Below are 21482 nucleotides of genomic sequence, written 5' to 3'. Positions count from 1 at the left end.
GACTGAATAGTGGAATTGTAAAGTGCTTTGAGGGTCTCATAAAAGCGCTATATAAATGCAATCCATTATTATCATTATTATCACGAGGTAGCTGCCACTGCAGTATGTTGTTGCCATTGTGGTGCACCCAGGTGTAGTTTGTGTTAAATAACACGCAGACAAGGGTCAGAGTTTTCTTGAATGTTGTACACTTCATGGGGGCTTTTAATGTTGTGGCCAATAGGCTGACAGTGCTTAGTTGTGAGCATGTGACAAAGCAGAATTTAGCTTTTGAAGAACTGCAGTGGTGCTAACTTAGCTGAAGACTCAAGTCTTGTTTTAGGCAGTTTCCAGGAGCCATGATGTAGGGTCATGCAGAATGAAGGGTCTAATTCATCATCAGCCATTGTTCAGTTCGAGTGCAATATCAGCTTTATACAGTCGCCAAGGGTGTGATCCATGAAGTTTGTATTAAAAAAAGAGGATGGTGATTTAGAGAGTGTTATTTCAAACTCCTCGCCGTACCTGCATGACAAATGAGCTTTATTATCGGGGAACTTTTTTATTATCCCTTGAACCTCCTCTGAATTAATTTTAGATCTTATTCTCCATTTCTTTTAATATTAAGTCTTTGGAAATTAAAATTGGTCATAAAATCTGAACTGAATTTGAAGTCTAAATGCTTCAGAGAAGCTTTCGGGAATGCAAAAAGTTGTGTTCTGAGATTCCTTGTTAACCTTAATCATAATACTTCTATTACACAATTTTGCTTTTAATCCTTAAAGCTGCAAGTGTTTTTTTTTGTGATAGTTTTTTTTTTGCTTGAAGTTGTCAGTGGATCTGGTTCTACAGAATTGCAATATACTCGTGCCTTGTGCCACAAATAGAGCTGAAATTACCAGAGTGTGAAGAAGCCTTGGCTGCTCCCTAATTACTGTCTCCTCATTCTCCCTTTCTCTTAATTCGCCAGAGTCTTGCTGCGGTGGCTGCACGAGCCTCCTCACACCTCTGTTCACCCTGCAGAACTTTATTTTAAACTCAAGCACACAGCCCAAACTCTCAAACAGCCTAAAAATCAAACACTTATGCATAAAATGAAGTTATGAGTAGGGATAACTTTAGAACTCATGGTTAATGGTTCAACTAAAAGGTTCTCCTTTCCCCATTTTTTTTTTTTTTTGCAAGGGAAAAAAATAATTCATTATTATTTAGATAAATCACCATCCTTGAACATTTGATGTGATGTAACAGATACAAATCAGCCAATAGCATTGGTAAATGTCATCTTATGTGCTGATAGACTGATGGCTGTCCACACGGCAGATATCAAAATTACTCATCCCACTCTTTGTAATGCCACATGGCTCTGTTTGGATGCTTAGGAAACTCTTTCATTCTCAAACAGGATTAAGTCTTTGACACCTAACCCCAGCAACAGCCACACACACACAGCTCTGACATTCACATCAGGTGTTTGCTGATTGGTGCTGCCTGTGAGACAGTGCTGCAGATGTGTTATGATTTGATATGTTAGGCGCTGGTTCAGATTGATGTCAGTCAAGTCACCTTTATTTAAGCAGTCCAAATGTAGGGTTTTCCAGTTATGTTATACAGTGTCCTACAGCCTTATCTATGTAGTATCAGAGTGTATTTGTACTTCTATAGTGGTGGAAGCAGAAGCTATTATTTATTCATCATGTTACAGTTACAGGAGTAAAATGCTGTTGGGAGGTGAGTAATTCTTGTCATTTTTATTCAGTGTTATTTCCCCGGGCATCTCAGTGCTTCCCACCGTCGGGCCCCTCCACAGTCATGTGCAAACATTTGAGTGTTCATTAGACAATAGCAAAGCCTATAATTAAACATCTTCTAAACAAATTTGTTGTCATTTGCTTTAGATGATACGATTCCTACCAACCACCTATCTTACAAAAGGATACAACCAGTGTAACCGATGTAATCACACAGCTCACCATTGTAGCTGAAAGAAGCAGTCAGTGGTTGTAGTGGAAGGAGAACGTGCGGGCTTCCAAGTAACCTGTGCACCACGCGACACACACTCTGATCATTCTGCGGTGAGCTTACCTCAGCTCACAGAATCATTCTGTGATCGGCAGAGAGCGTCTTGTGACAAATGGATGAAACAACCTATAAACCCAGAATACACAATTAATGATGTGTCACACTAATGGGATCATTGCGGTCAGCATCTAGAAGTCTTCTCCAGCTCACTCAAGTACTGTGCTATACTGACGGGGATTGTCCGCACATTTTCCCCCATACTTTTCTCTTCCCAGCATTTTGGTACAAGTTAATATTTCTTTCATCTGACCAGAGACTTTTTTCTGTTTCCCCCAAAACTGCCCAGGCTCTTTTAGTTTTTTTTTTTTTTTTAATTTAACATCAACACTTATTAAAATAATCAATTTCAATTTTGAGTCATTAGTTAAAAAATAAGACTTACGTAATAAGTCCACTGTTATCACTTTCTAAAATTAGACTCATCTGTACAAACTGTCTTTTTTTTTTTTAAATTTATCATCAACAATGAGCATAAACTAATTAGCAGTACTTGCTTGTTACTAAAGGCTCAGGTTTTTCCTCTGAATCTTTATTCAACAACACAAGCGTAAACACAGCAAACAGCTGTTTGCTGTAAAACATTTGCAGGTAGAAACTGAAATCTGCCCGAGGAAGGAGCAGCTTACTTGCTACACAAAGATAATCAAATTAATAATGCTCCAAGTGATAATCAAGTAATTACCGTTGTAGTAGTAATAATAAAAATGCATATGCAGGAGAAAATTGTTAATTATTAGTACACAGTCCTTTATTAGTACATAGTGCACTGAAAATGTAGGACTCAGCTCAGAGGAAACAGTTACTAATAAATGTATTGTAAAGAAGTCTCCTATAAAAACGCCGTCAGTTTTACAGAGGCTGGCTTTAAACAAAATTTTCCATCCATTTGCTTCGATTTATGGTCGTCTGATCTGCTGTCTGACGTCCGTCTCACGTTTTTCTCATGATCTCAGGAGTGAAACTGGATTAAATGAAAACTCTAAAATATGAAGGATTTACAATGCTGAAATACAGTAAAACAAGATGAAGGTGTACTGAAACTAAAGAGGACAATTACATCTACAGGGTGTAAAGGATCAGTTTTAATTGAAACCACACAGGGATTTCCAGAGACCTGGTTTGAACTGGCATCTTCAAGTAGGACAATGTGGAATATTAGACAACTGCCTTGGAGTTTTGTAAACTGCATCTGTGGAGGCAGAGGATCATTGTAGTCCTTACATTGACTGTCACTGTTCAGTTTTGCATGTGTTACCCACTACTGCCATCTTGTGCCCAGTTTTCACCAGTTTAATTTCTGAAAGCAGTCAGATGGCCATCCGCTCTGTAGAGTGTAGCTTTACAGTGTGCAGAAAGGAAAAAAAACAAAACATCTATAGAAAGTTTGGAAAGATCATCTTAGGAGGAACCTTAAATCTCTCCAACTTGAAGATTTGGGGAAAGATTAACATTTCTAAGAGCTCCAAAATAGCAATAAATGCACAAAAAAAGAAAATGATAGTATTGCACATAATATTGTTAAAGTTGGCTTGAAAGTCCACAACATGGGGTTAGTTTCTGTTAAAACCACTTAACCACTAAGTAAAAGTGTAAATAATAAGAGTGTTATGTGAAGGAAAAGGAGAGGAGGAGGTCCAGTCTGAGGGAGTTGAGGAAGAAATGACTATAAATAGTAAATAAAGGGACCCTTAAGGTGAAGTGCTGCCAAATCAATAAAATGAAGAACTGTTTCCTCCTGGAGGAGTCTTCAGGTAAGGAGGGTTTGTTGGGCTACCGTGGGCACACCAGTGTACACCTCTGCAGAGATCTCAGATAGTCTTCCACCTCAGATCAATTCCTTCTGGTTTGTCATTTATTACTCAGAGGATGAAGCATCCTAACCTTGATTCTTCTCCCCAGTTTATCACTGGCTATGAACTATTGCCCTCTTGTAGCCAAATGTCATATCGTAGCCTGGTTCCCACAGGCCAGCTGATAGCTTGAACACAGCAATGAAGCAGGTTAGCATTCCACTTTTTAAGAAGATGAAAAATTAAGGATGTCCAGGAAAAAAATAAAAAATAAAATATTGAGTTATCAAACTTATTTGTAAAAACCAAAGACACATTTAGAGGTAGTTTGTTTGCTTGAATAAATCAGCCTACAGATATATTAATAGTAAAAAATAATATATAGTATGTAAGAATACAGAACCAAGAAAATCACACACAGATGGTTGTTTTTGACAGATGGCATTTATTCTGACCAGGCATCTGACATTAGAATCGCTACAGAGTCCGCCATTGGGGAATGGCTCCTAAAACAGGAGGGGGTGCGTCATGGGTACAGGGAAGAAGAAGGGCATAACAAACAAAACAAAGAAAAGAAACTAACCAAAAGCCACTAAACGTGACCTGCCACCTGTATGAAGGATAAGCTCAGTCCAAAGCATTACTGATGCACTCGTCAGTCTTTGTGCCATTCACGGTCCTCTGGGCTCTAGTGTGAGACTACGTTCAGATCGGTGGTCCCACAAAACTAACATTCAGTCAGATTAGTTTTTCGTTTTGAACAGACATTGTTTACATACATTTCATATGTAGTTGAATAATTCCTACAGCTGCTGTTTCACCAAACATTCATAAATGACAGCACAATCATGACAGGCAGGTCAGTTAAACTGCAGAGACCACGAGTGCCTCCAGGAAGGCCCCACGAAGATCAGAACAGAGACAGATGTTGAGTCAATAGTCAGGAAAATAACACTGGTTGCGTCAGAAGGCCTCTCCTCTCAACAACAAAGAGATAGCGTTACACTTATATACACACATACACAACTACGGTACTGAGTGGACCTCACCTGGAGCCCACGACAAGAAGCCCTCTTATAGGGTTGGGAAGGTGAACGTGTCTTAGCAGCATGGGAATTAGACCACAACTTAGCAGTGTAGGTTTAGTGAGTGTTACCAGCATGTGTGAAGAGTGAAGATATATTTGTGCACACAATGAAACATGGACAACAAGTGCAGACTTATATCAGTGCTCAACCTGCTCACATTTAAGGATTAAGTGAATCTCAGAGACTAATTGTGTTGATTTTTGTTTGGTTTTTTTTACATGTGCTCAGCGGTTAAAGGTATATGAGATCCTATGATAAAGTTCCACCAATTAAAAAACAAAAACTGCACCAGGCAAATTCTTCATCAATTAATTTTCTCACATTTATGCCTTTGGAAAATTTAGATTCCCCAATTTCATTCATCGTGCATGTCTTTAAGCTGTGGGAGGGTGCAGAAACCCAGAAACAATCCACACAGGAACAGGGACACAGAGGCCTCGGTCAGCTTCCAGATTCCTGTGAGGGGCCTGTGTTAACCACTGTACCACTTACCAGATAAATTCAAGATTTTTACTGTATTTGCTCAATTGTCCCTCATAGGTCTTCAAATGGCTGTCATTATTATAAAACCTTTCCTGACCACTTGCACACCTGTGGTGCACTGCCTCCACTATGTCAAAATCTTAGCATTATAAGCTTTAAACCTTGTGAGTATGGGAGTTGTTGAGTTGTTGAGCAAAGATTCTTTAAGTTTGGTTCATTTCTACTCAATCTTGGTCCTCAGACCCTTCAGGATGTACAGCCTGACCCCCAGAAGATGAATTCTTGGCGCGCACAGCCCAGTGAATGCAGAATAAAACTACCCTACAGACGTCCAGTAGATGCACCTATTGTATAAATTTCAAAATCCTTGTCAACTAGATTTCAACTCATCTGAGATTTTTAGTAGCTACACGTATGGTATCAATTTGAAATCCTATGTCATCTTGTTCTGAAGTTATAATGGCTGTCCATGGTGCCCCTCTGACAGGGTGACAACAGTACCCCATCCGCCTTTTATGACTGAAGGGTAATGATGATCATGCTTCTTAACTTGACACTGAAGACTCCTTCACTAAACTGCCATTCAAGCTCTGGGTTGTACCTGAAAACCCAGGTACTCTGGATTCCTCCCACAGTCAAAAGACATGCAGTGTATAAAGCAAGTGAGCTTATTTCCATAAATGTCAAACTTTAGCTACTCTAAAGTGTGTTCTGTTTACAAGTCCAGCTGAGGACAGCAATAAGAACACGTTACACATTTTTGGTCACTGATCTAAAGCTGCTGCAGAAACTGAAGGGAGCACAGAAGCTAGAGCAGGATGTTAAGGGGTAGAATGATTTCTTTCTCACACAGCCACTTTTCTTGCTCTTGGAAACAGGACTGATGGAATAACACTTCTGTTTCAAGTGCAGAGAAACAATCTCAACAAAGTAGAGAAGTGGGTTGTGAAGACCAGCTACCAACCCATTAGCTCTGCTGCACGTATGTATTTCTGTACTCTGACAACAAAACACCACTTCCTTTTTTGGCAGGGTTGCCTGTGTTGTATCGTTGCACTGTGCTGCGTGTAAGCCGAGCTGCACTGATAGTGTCTACTGTGTGTTCACCACATCCTATAGTATCTTGTGAATATAAGTTCTTATAACAATGACAATAATGACAAACCGTCTAAAGCGCAAGAAGAGAGAAATAGAAGTCATTAACAATACAGTTAACTAAATCCTGATTAGCAAAATCCTCTAAGCATACAGAGTCAAAGAAAAGAACTAATGCGTTAGCTTCCACTGTGATGAGATTACCGTTTCCTGTTGGCTCAGTCATGAACGTCACATGATATGGAAGGTGCGTCGTTTAGGCTTGATAGTTAAGGGGTCAAAGTGCAGGGCAGGAGTGCCTTTACGTCCTTCTAGAGTCAAACCAGGCAAGTGGTACCGTGTTCAGTTACTTGCAACCTCGTCTACACTGTCAACCACTTCCAAGGTGCCATCCAGTCCACCACGTGCACGCCAGATCTTCACAGTCCGATCACTGCAAGACACAAAGACACAAAAGTTATAATATATTCCATATCCTCTTAATGTCTTTACATTTTCACTGATTTGAAGACTTTTTACTTGGAATTTACGTATAAAATTACCAATATGTATATGTAATTTGCTGATCACATACATAAATACGTGTAGAGGGGTGCCAAATTAAAGGGGAAAGCCAATATAAGGTATTTCAGTGAACTCCTGATCCATTATGAGCCACTAGAAAGGCTCACTGAAACTACTGGTTGGATGGAAATCTGTCATCTAGGAAAAGAACACTCCGATCAGAAAGAAATGTTTCATCAGAGGACAAAAGATCACCCAGAAGAGAAAATGTGTGTGAATTTGCAGCAACCCTTTCCTAAGGCCAGCTCTCTCACAGCATGAAACATGAGCTGGAGGTGTTTTTAACATTTGTGTGTTACCTAGGGCGATCGTGGCTCAAGAGTTGAGAGTTCGCCTTGTAATAGGAAAGTTCGAGCCCCGGCTCGGACAGTCTCGGTCGTTGTGTCGTTGGGAAAGACACTTCACCTACCGCCTAATTGTGTTGGCCAGAAGGGCCGATGGCGCGATATGGCAGCCTCGCTTCTGTCAGTGCGCCCCAGGGCAGCTGTGGCTACAACTGTAGCTTGCCTCTACCAGTGTGTGAATGTGTGTGTGAATGTGTGTGTGAATGTGTGTGTGAATGGGTGGACGACTGGATGTGTAAAGCACTTTGGGGTCCCTAGGCGGGACTAGTAAAAGCGCTATACAAATACAGGCCATTTACCATTACCATTTACCTAAAGATTGCACTACAGTTTTGTCATACTATGATTTAACAGAACAAAGACCAATGAAGCATTTCTCTCCAGTTTGACTTCTGTTCTTGGTTGTCTTAGCAGACCAGACCAAACCTAATATAAACTAATACAGCCAAGAAGAAAAAATTTAACAGCCAATTCACTGATAGTTTAAGGGGGGGGGGGAGAGAGCAAAATAAGGGTTATCATCAACATAAAGCCTCATCTCCCTCCCTCGAAACAATAATGGTACATGACATTTGTATTCATTTTTCCTTGTACAACTCTGAATCCATCTCACTCCCTAAAGTGTCACTCAGTCATCAAAACTCTGGGAAACCCTGCTTTATAAGGACAAGTGGATCTAAACTCTGCTGGCAGAATGTCGCTCGCAGCGTAACAGACCCAATGGAACCCACTCACCACAGGGTCAATGCTCATGTTTTTACTTTAATTTGTTACCCATGTGTATATGAGCCTCAGGTGAAGTTGTTTTCCCTCATATCCAGAGAGACACAAACAAACAGTTGTTTGTCTCCCTCTCTGGAGACAAACAGAGAGCCTAAGCATGTGTGTGGAAAACTCACTCTGAGGCGGTGAACAGGTGGCTGCTGTTGGCAGAGATGCTGTTGATGGGGCTCTCGTGACCCTTGAGCTCCCCCAGTGTCCCTAGAGTGTCTGTGTGCCACAGCTTGAGCACCCCGCCTCTGCATCCACTCAGCAAGGCTGGTGATCCGGGGACGACACCAAGTGCACAAACCCAGTCACGGTGAGCATTTGGGACTTGCTGAGCACAGAGATGTATAGCAGTATGGTTAATAGTGAGAATGTCATGAATGGTTGATGTTTTTGTAACTTACTGAAAGATTATGATCATAATGATGCAATCGCTACAGTAACTTGAGGGTATCATATGGAAAGACATCTTTTTCTTAATGTACAGTCATGTGAAAACTGTACTTTTACTTTACTATCGGCCATTATGTGACAAAGAATGTGACAGAAAGGGCAGTTTTCTGCACATTGATTTACAGCAGGTTTTCCAGGAGAAAAATCTCTGGAAAGACAATAATGGTGATAAAAAAAAAGAGGAAATAAAAATATTTTAGGCTACTTTTGACAGTTATAAAATCAAAATGAAAAAAAAAAAAATCTATATTGCATCAAATGGAACAAACATCTGAATGTCTCCTATCCATATTTCTTTTTGCATTGATCATCCAGTACCTGCAGTAGGTCTTTACGGTCTAGGTCCCACTTTTTGATGCCATTGTCTCGGGAGCCGCTGAAGAAAATGTCCCCTTGGATTACCAGAGACTCGATACCGTCGTAATGTGGTGGTTCAAAGTTGTGTGTAGGGCTGATGCTTCCCAGAGAGCCTTCAGTCACGTCAAACAGCTGCAACAGCAAAAACAATACATGTTAAAAGGGATGATATGCATCTGAACATAAGGATTATTATAACAAAAGATAAATAAAATCAGTTAAACATGGGTTATGTAGCATGTCTAACCTAAGCTGTCCTTATATTGCATTACTGGATGACTCAGCTGCACAAAGAATCTCACTTTATCATCTGCCTCAAGAAACAAGTGAACAACAGAGATGTGAAGAGCAGCAGTTTGAAAGCCTGAAACACACCTTAATGTAATGGTCCTTGGAGCCAGTGATAACCAGGTCTTGGCTGTTTCCAGACTGATCCACAGTCAAGCACATAACTGGACCAAGGTGACCAGTAAGCTTTCCAGTAGAGGCAAACCTAATGCAGGAAAGGAAATGTTAATGAGTCTTTTGTTAAACTGTCAAGCCAATACCACAGGGGAAATGCCAAAATAAAACTTAAATACATGTATCAAATCAAAGTACAAAGAGAAGATATTACTAAAGTAATGATATACTTAATATATCACTCATGAAAATATGTAAAAATGAGGTTTGCTGAGTTCTGTCTCAGAGAAAATGGGACCGTTCTTATACAGAATATTGATTCACAGTTAGTTTAATCATCCAAAGTACCACTTACTGACTGTTACGTTCGTAAGATGAACAAAGAGGCAATTCATCACAGCTAATATCAGGCAGCTGTCAAAAAGGCGTGACAGCTTTGAAATGGATGCTTGTCAGGTTTTCATACACAATTAAGTTCCAAGGCAACACAATGAAATTGGAGTTTGTACTATCTAATGAAGTGTGCATGTCATGCATCTGAAAATGTCAGGGGAAATCATAAACACACGGTCAGTGTTATTGATGTGCATGTGTTTATCAATACCTCCATACAACACGTTTTAGAAAAAAAAAATAAAGGAAAAAGGTTTTGATCAAACTTTCATCTACGCCTATAAAAAGTAAATCCCAGACGTGAATTTGGCGTCCTCCTTTTAAAACTCTAGACTTCTTCAAATGCTCCTGTTACACAAGGGTCTGACCATTTCTCAGCTGGGTCACATCTCCCTCTCAAAACATTTTCTCCTCAACAATCTTCACTTTGCCTAAAAACGTTACATGCATACAAACTGCTGTTACTGATGTTACCTTTTTAAGGAAATACTTTAAAGACCATTTATCTGAAAATTGGTCTGTTGACCCACTTCCACCATGCCGTTTTGCATTTTGAAATCAAGACCAGATACATCCAAAAATGTTTGAATCTTGGTTAGTTAAAATATAAAAACAAATTAAGGCAGTGCCCATTTTTGATCGAAGGTTGTTTTTTTTTAACAAAATAAAAAGCATATTGAGGAACTTTCTGCATCTACTGAAATGTTTTTTGTTATGAGTTCTAATTATGAGAGTTATAACTTCTTACTGTAATGCACATAGTTTATAATAATTCATTAAGTCAATTTTGAAGACATTGGTGGATGTAAGACATATTTTAGAGATTGTAGTGGTGTAGAATGGGGTTTTAACTTTTATCAGTATTCATTTAAAACTTTTCAAGCTGTTGTGTGACGTTATATTTACAGACAGAATGACAAGCAAAATAAGGTTAACAAAAACAACTGTGCTGGCAGAGGGAAATAAAAACGAAGTGTCACGATAATCTGTACCAAACTCCAAACAATCCACACAAAAAGTACGATATTTCACTTAAGAAAAATCCCTCAGATTGTTAAATCAGACTGACTGCCACCCTGCTAACCCCACTGTCTGGATATTACTTTTGCATTCATTTTGAGTATCTCTGCTTACCTTCTCAGGTCCCAGACCCTGACAGAGTTTCCAGCAGCAGCGTACAGGACTGTGCCATTGGGGTTGAGCGCAATCTGGTTGATCTGATTCTCTCCTGCAGGGATGGTGACTGTCCGGCTGGTGTTGGACGCACAGACATCCCCAACATTAACTTGACCAGAAGACCTGAAGATATATGAATAAAATATGTACAAATATGCAACAATTAGGCATAATTAGCATTACAGGAGGTGTAACTTTAAAAACAGGAGTGTCCAACTCCAGGCCTCAAGGGCCGGTGTCCTGCAGGTTTTAGACGTGTCCTTGATCCAACACCATCCATCCATCTTCATCCGCTTTATCCAGGGCCGGGTCGCGGGGGAAGCAGCCTAAGCAGAGAAGCCCAGACCTCCCTCTCCCCAGCCACCTCCTCCAGCTTATCCGGGGGAACACCGAGGCGTTCCCAGGCCAGCCAAGAGATATAATCTCTCCAGCGTGTCCTGTGTCTGCCCCATGGCCTCCTCCCGGTGGGACATGCCTGGAACACCTCACCCAGGAGGCACCCAGGAGGCATCCTTGTCAGATTCCTGAACCACCTCAGCTGGCTCCTTTCAATGTGGAGGAGCAGCGGCTCTACTCTGAGCGCCTCCCAGATGGCCAAACTTCTCACCCTAAGGGAGAGGCCAGCCACCCTTGGAGGAAGCTAATTTCCGCCGCTTGTATCCGCGATCTTGTTCTTTCGGTCACTACCCACAGCTCGTGGCCATAGGTGAGGGTAGGGACGTAGATCGACCGGTAAATTGAGAGCTTCGCTTTTACACTCAGCTCCCTCTTCACCACGACGGACCGGTGCAGCGTCCGCATTACTGCAGCTGCAGTACCAATCCGTCTGTCGATCTCCGGCTCCCTTCTCCCATCACTCGCGAACAAGACCCCGAGATACTTGAACTCCTCCACTTGGGGCAGGAACTCATCCCCGACCCGGAGTGGGCACTCCACCCTTTTCTGGCTGAGAACCATGGCCTCAGATTTGGAGGTGCTGATCTTTATTCCCGCTGCTTCACACTGGCTGCGAACCGTTCCAGTGCGAGCTGGAGGCCCTCACCCGATGAAGCCAACAGAACCACATCATCCGCAAAAAGCAGAGATGAGATTCTGAGGCCACCAAAGCGAAAGCCCTCCGCCACTTGGCTGCGCCTAGAAATCCTGTCCATGAAAATTATGAACAGAATTGGTGACAAAGGGCAGCCCTGGCGGAGCCCATCACCCACCGGGAACGAGTCCGACTTATTGCCGGCAATGCGAACCAAGCTCTTGCAACGGTTGTATAGGGATCGAATGGCCCGTAGCAATGGGCCAGACACCCCATACTCCCGCAGCACCTCCCACAGGACACCCCGAGGGACACGGTCGAATGCCTTCTCCAAGTCCACAAAACACATGTAGACTGGTTGGGCAAACTCCCATGCACCCTCAAGTATCCTGGAGAGGATAAAGAGCTGGTCCAGTGTTCCGCGACCAGGACGAAAACCGCATTGTTCCTCCTGTATCCGAGGTTCGACTAGCGGACGAACTCTCCTTTCCAGCACCCTGGCATAGACTTTCCCAGGGAGGCTTAGGAGTGTGATCCCCCTGTAGTTGGAACACACCCTGCGGTCCCCCTTCTTAAAGATGAGGCCCACCACTCCGGTCTGCCAGTCCAGGGGTACTGCCCCTGATCTCCATGCAACATTGCAGAGGCGTGTCAACCAGGACAGCCCTACAACGTCCAGAGCCTTCAGGAACTCGGGGCGGACCTCATCAACACCAGGGGCTCTGCCACCAAGGAGTTGTTTAACTGCCTCAGTGACCGCGCCTCCGGAAATTGGCGGGTCATTCCCCTCATCCCCAGACTCTGCTTCCTCCTTGGAAGACGTGTCAGTGGGATTAAGGAGGTCCTCTAAGTATTCCTTCCACCGCCTGACAATTTTCTCAGTCGACGTCAGCAGCGCTCCGCCAGCACTATACACAGTGCAGGTAGAGCACCGCTTTCCCCTCCTGAGACGTCTGACGGTTTGCCAGAAGCTCTTCGAGGCAGTCCGAAAGTCTTTTTCCATAGCCTCTCCAAACTCCTCCCACACCCGAGTTTTTGCTTCAGCCACTGCCCAAGCCACATTTCGCTTGGCCTGTCGATACCTGTCAGCTGCCTCCGGAGTCCCACAGGGTAACCAAGCCCGATAGGACTCCTTCAGCCTGGTGGCTCCCTTCACCTCTGGTGTCCACCATTTGGTTCGGGGATTACCGAGGCAGGCACCAACCACCTTGCGGACGCAGCTCAATGCAGCAGCTTCGGCAATGGAGACGCTGAACATGGTCCATTCGGACTCAATGTCCCCAGTCTCCCTCGGAATGCTGTTGAAGCTCTGCTGGAGGTGTGCGTTGAAGATCTCGCGGACTGGGGCCTCTGCTAGACGTCCCCAGCACACCCTCACTACGTGTTTAGGTGCACCGGGTCTGTCCAGCATCCTCTCCCGCCGCCTGATCCAACTCACCACCAGGTGGTGATCAGTTGACAGCTCAGCCCCTCTCTTTACCTGAGTGTCTAGAACATATGGTCACAGGTCTGGTGATACGATTACAAAATCGATCATCGACCTGTGGCCTAGAGCGTCCTGGTGCCACGTGCACTTATGGACACTCTTATGTTCGAACAAGGTGTTCGTTATGGCTAAACTGTGATTTGCACAGAAGTCCAATAACAAAACACCGCTCAGGTTCAGATCAGGGAGGCCGTTCCTCCCAATCACGCCCCTCCGGGTCTCACTGTCGTTACCCACGTGAGCACTGAAGTCTCCCAGCAGGACAACAGAGTCTCCAGGTGGAGCACTTTCCAGCACCCCACCCAGGGACTCTAAGAAGGCTGGGTACTCTGATCTGCCACTCGGCGCATAAGCGCAGATGACAGTCAGGACCCGTTCCCCGACCCTAAGGCGCAGGGAACAAACCCTCTCATCCACCGGGAAAAACCCCAACGTACCGCCAGCAAGCCGAGGGGATATTAGAATACCCACCCCAGCCCGCCGCCTCTCACCAGGGGCAACTCCAGACTGAGACAGAGTCCAGCCCCTCTCCAGGAGACTGGTTCCAGAGCCCAAGCTATGCGTAGAGGTGAGCCCGACAATATCTAGCTGGTACCTCTCAACCTCACGCACTAACTCAGGCTCCTTCCTGGGGGCAAAAGCCCCCAGACAACATATCCGAAGGGATACACAAACCCCTCCACCACGATAAGGTAGCGATTCACAGACAGAGCTGATTTAAATGGCAGCTACCACCTCAAGATGTCTTGAAGTTCTCCGGAGGCCTGGTAATGAACTAATCATTTGATTCAGGTGTGCTGAGCCAGGGTGATATCTAAAACCTGCAGGACTCCTGCTTTAAAGGGTATAACTCAAATTGATGTTCATTTTCTTTAAAGCTAAAGAAATACTGCTAAAACAATAACAAATCCATAGACTGTACAACTTAACATTTTCAATGATTTGGAAAGAAAAATATTTGGGAAACAAGAGAAAAGTGTGAAAACTAAAGTGCTTATTATTTTATCCATATTAAGTACATAAAGCTTAACTATACCAACTGACGGGGTTGTAAGTTTGCTATATAGAAACTATACAGAAAGTGTGTGCCAGGAAAGTGAACATAATGTTCATCAGTCCATAATAAATAGTCTTACTCACGTTAGTGTGCGGATGCATTTGGCCGAGTCCCGAATGTCCCAGACTTTGATGTAGGAGGTAGAGACGGTAAAGACCAAACTAGAGCTATAACGGACTGACACAACATTGTTGGGGTGACCCGCTAGAGACATTATCTCCTGACCCGTCACCAGATTCCACACCTTACAGGTCCGGTCTGCAAATTAAAACACCATCTTGTCATTTTCACTGTGATTTATGACAATATTAAAATACAGAGAACATTTCTGAGAACGGGATGTCAAAACTGAAGAGCGCCACAACAAAACTGATTGGATAAAATTTATCACGGTGCAAGGGATACAAAACAAAATCCATTTTAACTGACAGCTAAACTAAACAGAGCTGGACAGCACCTTCTTGCACTTGGAATGCACAATTAATCCTGCTGGGATAAATTGGCACTCTAGCTGATTTCCTGCACATTAAAATCCATTTGTTATGCTTAAAAGCTCCATCACCATAACAATGTTGTGGCTTGGACAATGTCATTTATGTTCCATCACCTCATTTATCCACCATATGACAATCCTAATTAATCCTTATTGGCTTTTATATGTGGTGTTATGCTGTTATATAATAACACAACACCATGTCCAAGTGTAATAAATTACCATAGCTGTAACAAGAAGGCATCTGAAGAATACTGATTAGAGGTGTAAGATTAGAGTCAGGAGGTGAAAGAAGGAAGGAAGGAGGGAGGATTGTGAGCATTAACCTTTGGATCCTGTGAACAGCAGGTCGTCAGTGCAGTCAACACATAAAACAGCTTTACTGTGTCCCTCCGCCACATGAACACACTGTAATGTCGACGACCGGCTGCTCTTGGTGGGTGGGACCGGGTTAATGACGCCCCTGGAAAACAAACAAACCACCATCATAAAGGGCAGCATCACACATGGCAAAGTAAAAAAAGAAGAAAAAAAACTCCAACAAATTCACACAACAGACTCATGCAGCTCTCTCAGTGATGCAAACCAAAAATAGAAAGAGATGAAAATAAGAGAAAAATGATGAGACAGCTGTGAAAGGAGTCACCCTTGTGTTGAAAGAAAGGAAAGACAAGCCAAGAACCTATAAATAATCGAGATGATTTCTTTTGCAGCCTATAATTGATTGAAACACCCAAAGAGCCGAAGACAGGTGATCACTGGAAACCCATGGAGTCTTCTTATCGGGGACTGAGAATTCTGCAGCATCTCAGTAAGCCTGGTTGATCACTAATTGGCTGGCTGTGATAGTGTAATTGTAAAATTTCATAACCAGCGAATCTGCAGCATGAGCTATCCAAACGATGACACTTATCATTAGTAGGTTTTTGTTCTTCAGGCTTGAAGCCTGAAAAACTTCACAGATGTGAGAAAAAACATCTGTTTTTCTGTTTTCTCTTTTTCATATTTCTGGAGAGCTTTGTAGTCTTCCACAGAAGTCACAGGAGAGGACTGCAGAAGGTTCAGGTTCAATACCAACAATGCACTAAACACAGTGACGCTGTTTGGCTTTGTTCCAATTATCTTATGGTCTTGGAGAAGACATCCATTCATTGATTTTAATCATGTTTTAACATGTTTGTTTTTTTCCTGGGTAACTCTCGCACAAAGTTGCCAAAGCAGTGGGGGAAGAAACCCCAGAGAGAACAAAACCAAAGAACAGCCCTGCAGCCTGCAACAGACTGGCATGCTCCAGGAACAAGCTCCAGCCAGACTCTCACTATGAACTGGCTAAGGGGAAGAAAACAGATGGATAGGTATGGCAAATCAGCAACAGCCCAAAAATAAAGTATTCATACTTGTTTGAAATCAGAGAGTGGAGCAAAGCTACTGTAGGAGGAAGCTGAAGGACAGGTGCAGGCATCCCTGAGGGGATGATATTCTGATATTCCTGGGGGCTGATTAGCTACTGATTATAAAACTAACTGCTTCCTATTCCTGAGTTCCTGAGTTGTTATCTGCAGTGCAACCTCGAGAAGAGCTAATTGTAGTGTGAGCGTGTACCCATGAATAAAAAGGCATTTTAAAAACATAACACATGGGAGGAATACATTTTAGTGTAATATACTGAGCATCTATATTTTCCATACCCATCAATTACTTCTACCTTCCATAAAGCGATTGGAATTATACAGATTTTTACCAAAGCGATTTAGTAATAGTTTTCCAAAGCTTTTACTTCCAAATCTGATAAATTATGTCTTCACATACATAATGACGTTGCACACACACTGAGAATGTACTTTCCATTAAGCAGAGTGTAGCAGCTAATATAACATGACTATGGATTGTGGATGGAGAAGTAGGAGTGCCTTTTAGAATTTGTAAGCGCTTTATTAGTTTGTTAGAGGAGCTGCAACTTTGATTAATAAGTGTGACAACTGTGGCTGAAAGGCCTCTTCTCTGCCTCATCTCAGCTAACTGAAGTCACTGAAGTGGATCTCTCCAGTTCAGAGGAATCAGATGACAAACATTTTCTGTTTGCTATCGATATGGTCTAAGGAGCTTGTGCATTTTGAGTCCTCGACCTGAGTGTTTCCATCACAGCCATCTTGGTTGAAAAAAGCTTGATGTGATGAGGTGGTGCAGTTCCGACTCTAAAACTTGCCAATAATTAGTGAGTGACAAGCTATCCAATGAGCATGTGGTTTTAATACCACAGATAAATCTCTTTGGAAACAGACTTTTTTTAAATGAGTGACTGAGCCTATAAACTCAACAGGACAGTGTTTACAGAGGTCAAATCAAAGCCATTTTCCCAGAGACTTCAGTAGCACCAGACATATTTTGTAAACAACACCTCACAGCTTTCAGCGTATAGATTTAAGGTATTTTCACACTGGCTTCTTTTTTCCATTACAGAAGCCACGACTATGTTTTATACCATGTATTTTAAGCGTTCGCACTAATTGAGAGATGTCAATGTCTCTGGGCTACAAACATTGCTGGACTAAAAGTTTGAGCCTTTAAAATACAAAATCTGAAACTAAATAGATGTCACAGTGGCTACCTATCTCTTCTGCAGTCTTTTAGCCAAAGAATCAAAAACAATATGGTCTTAAATGTTTCTGCACGCATACAGGCTCCACTTTACAATGGTACAATATGCTTTTATAAACTTTGAATGTCTGACATTGTCTTTTATTATATTTATGTACAAAATCCACATGTATTAACCAAAACATCATTGCAGTTACTTGGGACAGAGTAAGCATTTGGCCAGCATTTAACAAAATAACATTTCAGAAAGCCCATCTGATCCTGCACAACATTTGCAGTATGCCTTAGGTAACCTGTCATACGGCTTAAGTGGCTATTGAGAAAAGCAGTAGGGGAGAGACAGGAAATGGCAGGCAGCTCTTCAGGTTTCTGAAGGTAGGCAGAATCACTTCCAATTAAGCTACTGCATAATTAAACTGTGGACTAAGCTGTTAAAACACAGCTGGCAGGAGTGTGTCAGGACTGCATGAAGAGAGCAGATGCACATGCTGCATTTATGTCATCGAAGCCACCAGCAGGATGGTTTTGGCAGTAAGGCGTTGTCACTTGTTCACACTCATCTGAAGCTAATAAGGATTACTGAAATGTTTGCTGCTCAGTCTGGTGTCTTAAGATTACCAGTTGGTTGACAGTGTAAGCAACTATCATTCTGTCAACAAATCATCATGCCATTAAAGTTCCTGTTTTAGAGCAACAATTTATTCTCTTTTTACACAAAAAGCCTGGCAGACCTCAGGCATTTATTATCCTTGTTTCACTGAAAACCTTATTTATATGCAGTCCTAAATCCCCCAGTTCAACAGGTTTTACCATCTTCCCAGCATACGCAACACTTTTCCCCCCAAATCCATCTTTAATGAGGTCAAATTAGAGCTCTGGGAGAAAAATCTGAACACTGTAATTTTTGGAATATATTTAAAGAAAAATGATTCATCTTGTGTCAAAACAGCTTTTAATGACTGCTTAAATCTAACAATAGCTGAGCATGTGTGTGACTACACTGCACACCAGAAAGAAATTGGTGGATGGTGGATGAAAAAAAGAAGAAGAGAAAAATGAAGAGACTCGTTTTAACAAAAATGTCATGTTTAGCCTGAGGGTGGTGGCAGAGTAAATGCCATGCTGTAGCCTAGAGAGTTTATCCTGTTGGGTGTCCTTGCCTAATGGTCAAAACACAAACAATTTAAATGCAGCAACCCAGGATGCTTCCCATACAAGGCGGCTTGTTGCTGGCATTTTCCTGCCATGTCATAAAAACGCATCCATAAACTTGTAAAAGACCACAAACAATTTAATATTTGTACATGTATATTTTTATCTCTCTCTTCTTCATTTCCACCTTATCCTCCTCACCTCAAGCGTCACCTCCTGAAATGATATCAGGGCTCTAATAAACAAAAATGCGCATAAACATGTTTAATTATTTTGAATATTGTCACAATTACTTATTGTCAGCAGATTAGACAATAAAACTAAACCAGAGCCTTGCTGGTTATAAGCTAACATTATTCCAACTAATGTTGGACTCAAATGTTTTTAAAAAATAAAATAAAAAAATAAAAATCTCACTTTCCCTCTGAGTTTATTCACCAAGTGTCCGAGTCCAACAACGTTACAGCGACTGCAAAGAAAGTTTCAGTGACACCAGCTAAGAGTAGCTAAGTGCAACAAAATCCACTAAAACTCAACAACTAACCTCAGTATTGTCATTAGACATCAGTGAGCTTCACTGATTCATAAACTCGTATCAGACTCAGAAGGTTTACAGCCTCCTCCAGATTAAATGGATGTAAACAAGCAGCATACTGATGAGGTAAACGGCAGATTGGCAGTCTACACTCGACGGCCAGCATTGTTTGTCCTTAACCGACCACTGTATCTAGGATTAGGTGCTTAAAATTGGGAAGGGTAAGAATAGAATTCAGTTGACTGCAATCTACTGACATCTAGTCATGAGCTTTTATACACTACCTTTAAACAGTAACCCTCAAAACCACTGCAATCAAGACTCTTGGGTATAATTACAGATACTGACATAATGCTCACATGTAATAATTATGATTCCTAAATAGTTAATGCAATTGTTATTTTTCATTACTTTGACAAACCACTTAGATTTAATCTGCAAGTCTGTACTACAAATACATCTTGACCACTTTCACAGCACTAATATTTTTGAAGTTGCTCATATTCTAAAACAGGACGACAGGCAATGAAGAAGAATTCTTAAGATATAATCAAAAACTGCTGTCAGTATTTTTCAGTTGATGCACAGCCAGTTTTATAATAACTGTTTGCTCACTGTTCAATCTTTCTATTTGAATCTTACGCTGGAAAACTTACTGGTGAGATAAAGAAAAGTAAAGAGAGCGATTTCTGAACAGGACATCAGGAGCAAGCGAATCAATTAGCAAGCAAACAATGAATTTGATCCCAAACTATCAAAAATACAGTAATCACCAGCTTTCAACATTAGAGCTCAGAGAAGATACGTGTTATTTAAGTTGGGAAAAAATTACTTCAAATGAAGCATAGAGCTTGGCATGTGACGGTCATCAAACAAGATGCAGAGCATTATGTAGGTGACACCACATGCTTTTCCAAACCAGGAAACCAGAAGGAGGAGTATTAGTAGGGTCAAAGTGAAGTAGTTTTGTCTTTAAGCTCTGTAGCCAGGATGATGGCATCAAGCTCTTACTGTTTAATGTCCTTGACCTTTGCCCTTTCAGCCGCTGCTTGTGCCTTGTCATAGGTCTTCCTGCGCGAGAGCGGGGAAGGCTCAGGAGCTCGCTTTTCCACGCCTGGCAGATTTCTGGAGCCAGAACTGAATGTTCAGTTTTACCGATTTATCCACAAACAACACAGATAATATAACAAAAAAAAGATTTTTAAAACAAATGGAAATGAAACCAATACAAAATAATGGCAACAATGACGAGATGAGCATGCAGTACACACAGAAATACAGTTACCTGATGTTACAGTTCCAAAACAGTGATGGTTCTTCGTCAAGCTCATGTTTAACAATGAGTGCAGTGTGTGCTGCACATCCACAAATATAATTCTAACTGTATCATTTTTGATGGATTATTATCAGCTAAGGTTTATTCTTACATAAAGCAACTGGCTCCATTTTAAAGCACTGCTTGTCACGAGACATTTAATGCAGCCTGGTTAGTATTTCTTTTATTAGTGTGCAACTGACCTGGAATGAGGAACGGCAAGGGAGACTTTTGCAGGGCACAGTAATAATCAAGCAATACAAAATATTTGCTCGTCTCTACATGCTTTTCTCAAATAGATTCATCAATTGCTGTAAGGTATAGCAAAATGTGAAGGTGCTTGTAAACAATATATAACCAAATAAAGCAAAGAAGCGCAGCAACAACATGCAGGAAAAAGAGAAGGAGGAATGAATCTGTTAGTAAGAGTGCAGGGCCTGAACTTACATGCTGCCCATTTTAGAGGAAAAGCCAGGGGAGAGAGCTGCGTAGTCCCTGACTGAGCCTGACAAGTCCATGTCTCCGCCCGCATCGGGTGTTTCAGCTAACGGCAACATCGGACTAGAAAAGTCGACAGTAGGTGCATCAGGGGCAGAGTCACTGTTAGCGTAGAGCAACTCCATCTGAGTGGTCGTCCTCCTGCGAGCCTGTACAGCACAGATAAGTGAACAATTAAAAATACAGAAATGGTTTTAGGATAAGGCATCAAACATGTGCAACAAACTCTACAATACCTTATTTCTTGTTTTGGTCTCTCCACAAAGTTTCATGAAATCTGTAGCCAGAGTGCTGGAGGAAATACAGACAAGTTTTTTAATGCAAACACTCATTATAGAATGTGC

The 21482-nt window shown here is 41.9% G+C and overlaps 1 protein-coding gene across 4 annotated transcripts in view; it reads right to left on the bottom strand.

Annotated features, from left to right (window-relative positions):
• Positions 1 to 5010: 5010 nt before the first annotated feature.
• Positions 5011 to 21482, bottom strand: part of kif21a (kinesin family member 21A) — a 58146-nt gene continuing 41674 nt past the window's right edge. For 2 of the 4 annotated variants that reach the window (XM_080865593.1, XM_080865595.1), the window contains 10 exons: positions 21375 to 21429; positions 21088 to 21287; positions 20337 to 20462; positions 15367 to 15503; positions 14631 to 14805; positions 10933 to 11097; positions 9379 to 9496; positions 8965 to 9135; positions 8325 to 8524; positions 5011 to 6950 (listed from right to left, as the gene is read on the bottom strand). In XM_080865593.1, the coding sequence (XP_080721719.1) occupies positions 6860 to 6950; positions 8325 to 8524; positions 8965 to 9135; positions 9379 to 9496; positions 10933 to 11097; positions 14631 to 14805; positions 15367 to 15503; positions 20337 to 20462; positions 21088 to 21287; positions 21375 to 21429 (1438 nt within the window). In that variant the 3' untranslated portion in view covers positions 5011 to 6859. The remainder of the gene's footprint in view (positions 6951 to 8324; positions 8525 to 8964; positions 9136 to 9378; positions 9497 to 10932; positions 11098 to 14630; positions 14806 to 15366; positions 15504 to 20336; positions 20463 to 21087; positions 21288 to 21374; positions 21430 to 21482) is intronic. The other 2 variants (XM_080865594.1, XM_080865596.1) reach the window with 2 other exon arrangements.

This window comes from Rhamphochromis sp. 'chilingali' (genome assembly GCF_963969265.1).
Source record: "Rhamphochromis sp. 'chilingali' genome assembly, chromosome: 2".
NCBI classification, from domain to species: Eukaryota; Metazoa; Chordata; class Actinopteri; order Cichliformes; family Cichlidae; genus Rhamphochromis; species Rhamphochromis sp. 'chilingali'.
Note: the sequence above shows the minus strand (reverse complement) of the source record. Positions and strands in the feature narration are given on the sequence as shown.